The 4,038-nt window shown below is 38.7% G+C and overlaps 1 protein-coding gene across 1 annotated transcript; it reads right to left on the bottom strand.

Annotated features, from left to right (window-relative positions):
• Positions 1-3,246: 3,246 nt before the first annotated feature.
• LOC148575677 (uncharacterized) lies at positions 3,247-3,810 on the bottom strand. Its single transcript, XM_088502490.1, has one exon. It carries the CDS (start codon positions 3,808-3,810, stop codon positions 3,247-3,249), a length of 564 nt encoding a protein of 187 aa, XP_088358616.1.
• Positions 3,811-4,038: the final 228 nt, after the last annotated feature.

Here is a 4,038-nt window from a genome sequence, read left to right as displayed (position 1 = left end):
GTTTGCATTTGATAAACCGGAATTGAAGATAGAACCAATTTTACCAAACACAATCTTCTGGCCTTATTTAGCATGCGCCCTTTCCAACTGGCCAATCTAACACAAATTTTCTCAATCACCTCTTGAATTATCTTTTGTGCAGCTCTATCATGATCAATATTCACCCCCCTCCTCCCAAATATCTTCCCAAATGTTGAGTGAATTGAATGATAGAAACACCAGATAAGATATCCTTCCTTCTCTGAGAAATATTTTTAGAACATTGAGCTTTCGACTTGCATAAATTCACCTTAAGCCCAGATGCCTTTGTAAAGATGTCCAAAGCTTCCATGACTATTTCAACTTGATTCTTGGTAGCCTTACAAAAGAGAAACAAATCATCAGCAAATATAAGATGAGAGACTCTAGGCTCTTCTCTAGAAACAGCCACCGGAATCCAAGAACCACTAGAGGCAAGGTGAAAAATAAGGCAAGCAAGTCTTTCCGCAAATAACAAAAATGTATGGTGATATTGGATCTCCTTGTCTTAGACCCCTTAGAGGCTTAAAACTTTGAAGCATTTTCCCATTCCATAAAATGGATAAGGAAGAAGAGTACACACAACGCATAATAAGTTTGACAGTTGTAGCTGAGAATCCGAAACTCTTCTACGAATGGTCCAAAAAATGCCAATCAACTCTGTCGTAAGCCTTTTCAAGATCAATCTTAAAAGCAATTGTTACTTTCTTGGACTTTGTCTTCCGCATGAAATGAAGAATTTCTTGAGCAATAATAATGTTCTCACAGATTCCTCTTCCAGGAATAAATCTTCCTTGCAACGGGCCAATCACCTCAACACTAGAATCTTAGTGACAAACTGACAATTTTATAGATAACATTGTAATCGGTCTAAATTTCTTCATATTCGTTGAATTATCCACCTTTGAAATAAGAACAATCAATGCCTCAGAAATTATCATCAATACAACTCCCTATAAAAGCTTGTCTAACAATCTTCCACACATCTGTCCCCACTACATCCCAATATTCTTCGAAAAAGATCACTTGAAAACCATCCCGGCTAGGAGCTTTAAACGAACTTATCTCCACGACTACTTTTCTAACTTCTTCAAACATGACATCCTCTTGTAATCTAAAGCACGCATCTTAACTAAGGTGTGGAAGTGGGATATCCTTCAAACCATTAATCCTCACCTCCTCTTTGGAATAGAACAACCGCTGGAAATACATGTTAGCTTACGCTTTAAGGACACTCTCATCTTCTGACAAAGTGCTGTTTTCAAGCATCAGACTATGAATCTTATTCTTCTTTCTCTTCACAATTGTTTGAAGATGGAAAAAACTAGTATTTCTGTCCCCAAATTTGACCCACTGATCTCTTGATTTCTAGAACCACAATAGCTCTTCTCTCAAAAGAATAATATTAAACTCATTTTGAAGGCCTTTATCTTCCTCCCTTGATAAAACATCATCCGACTGCTCCAAAAGACTTTGCACCCTGTTAATGAGGATCTCTAACTCTCTTTTCTTAACAAAGATATTTTCAAAGATATCAAAATTAAACTTCTGAGCATCTCTCTGAATAGCAAAAAAGGCTTTTAGTGATATCCGAAGTTACAGAATTTCACGCTTTATGAACAACATCACGAAACTGAGGATGAGTAATGCAAGCTGCTTGAAATCTGAAGAGACGACATTTATTCTTCTTATTATGATTGAGCGGCCTACAACAAACCAAAATGGGCGAGTGGTCTGAGTGAAATCTCACCAAAATCTCACAAAAAGCTTCGAAAAAAAGCAAGTGCAAGTCCTTACAAACAAAAGCACTATCCAGCTTTTTTGAGACATTTGTTCCTTCCTGAACTTTTCTAAACTAAGAAAATTTTCTTCCTTTAGTTTCCATGTCCATTAATCCACAAGTGTCCATTGCAGTCCCAAAAGCCTCAACTTTTTTTGTTAAAAATACTCCCCTTGACTTCAGTAGAATAAAATACTTCATTAAAATCCCCAAGAACTATCCAATGGCTGTGCAAATAATCAACAATACCACTAAGATAATCTCAAGTCTCATCACGAAAATATACTTGTGGAGGAGCATACACTGCACTGCACATCCACTGAGAAGAACCATCAATAACTTCAAAGGTGATATAATGGTTGTTAACATCCAGGACTCTACACTGACCCCAATATTTTTTCAGCCAACACCCAAATACCTCCATTTTACCCTCTAGCCTCTGAAATACCAATCTCACAGTAGCCAAAATTACCCCAAAAGGATTTCATCCTCTCAAAGCAAATATGGGTTTCAACAAGAATAAAAATTGTGGGATGAAACTTCCTAACGATTTCCTTGCAGTGAACCTAGGCTAATTTATTAGAAGTCCCTCTAACATTCCAAGATAAAATGCTAAAATCCATAAAAAAATAATAAGCAGATAAAGGGAAGGCACCAACCAATACTTATCTCATAGCGTGCCCTGCTTCTCACCCACGACCTCCTTTCCCCTACTGATTTCCTTGGCCGCGGAATCCTCTGATTTATCAAAATGAACTTGAAGCCTTCCATCTTGCGATGAATTTTGTAACGAGTTTGGCCAAACTCTCTTTCTCGCCGATATGTTTGTTGGTGTGACATTATTCCCATCTTTTTTAATAGAACCCAACGAAGGTGAAATCACAAGCTTCATTGCATATGAAGCTTTTGCATATTTGTTCCAAGCTTGATTAGTTAACTGATCCATATTCACACTTGGCCCACTTTTGTTTTTCGGAAGAAGACCCATAATTTTTTTAATGGGCTTTTTCTGCTGAGACCCAAAAGCCTTCTTCACACTCTCCTTCTCTACTTTCTTTTTTCTTTTTTTGACACTACTTGTGTCCACCCTTCATTAGCATCCCCTTTCCAATTGCATGAGTTTCGGAAAAGTCATGCAACGTTATCGGCTTTGATATCTCCTTAGATATCTCCTTTCTTTGCTCCTTGTCTGCCGCAATATCCGCAGTCTTCAGATTCTCCTCCCTAGCTGCGACATTCTCGCCGAAAACAAACGTAGCAGGTCCACTGTCTTTCTTCGCCATATATCCCTTTTGCTCCCCCTCCTATGCACTCCCAACCTCCACCATCGTAGACACTCCTACTTTGCTTCCGCAATCCACCGCAAAATGTCCATAACATCTATATTTCTCACAAATTAAGGCCAAACGCTCATACTCAACCTTATACACAAGATCGTCCATCTCAATCTAGTCGATGACTGAAAATCCTAGATCAATAAAAACGCAAGCTTTTGTAAATTTACCTCTCTCTGCCTCTTTAGTGGCAACGTCAACTTTGATGGGGTCTCCCATCGCAGTTGCAATTCTACGCATGGCTTTCTTCTGATAATAATGGATATTTAGCCCAATAATGTGAATCCAAACCAAATTGGTTCCAAAAGATTCTTCTGCGGGTCGAAAAGAGATAGTCCATGGCTTGACGGCCAAATAATGACCATCAATCATCCATAACCCCCTAAGCAAAATCTTCTCTCGATCCTCTTTCAAATCACACTTTACAAGAAAGTATTCAAAACCGACATTGAGAACCTCATATCCTCCCTTCAGTCTCCATATGAACTTAAATTTATGGACGATAGCTGTGTAATTCACACGCTTACCCAAGACTTTGATAACAATAGAATCAATGTACGACTCAGACAAGACTTTTTTTTCTTCATCAATGAATATAACCTTTGGTCGGGACGCCCCACTGTCTCTTCTTGTAACCACCGCGAGACGATCTCCATCAAGAGAGTCATCTACAATCATCAATTTTCGTGCCACACCTCTAACCACCTTATCCCAGAAAGAAATTTTCATTCATTTATATCCAAAACTACTACTACAATCCTAATCAACATGTCCATGAGCATCACTCTTAACCTCTTTTCCTCCCTCCGAAGGACCTTTCAATACATTCTGATCTTTCCTTATTCTCTTAACCCTTCAACTCCACTCCCTCCTTGCATCGACGTCCAGACAATCTCGCTCGCACCT

Source organism: Arachis ipaensis, chromosome B1 (assembly GCF_059453495.1).
Source record: "Arachis ipaensis isolate K30076 ecotype BB chromosome B1, ASM5945349v1, whole genome shotgun sequence".
NCBI classification, from domain to species: domain Eukaryota; kingdom Viridiplantae; phylum Streptophyta; class Magnoliopsida; order Fabales; family Fabaceae; genus Arachis; species Arachis ipaensis.
This window is presented reverse-complemented; position numbering and strand designations above follow the sequence as displayed.

Excerpts from the sequence above, each read along its gene's own strand:
- LOC148575677 (XM_088502490.1), bottom strand. The coding sequence starts at position 3,810 with ATGATTGTAGATGACTCTCTTGATGGAGATCGTCTCGCGGTGGTTACA.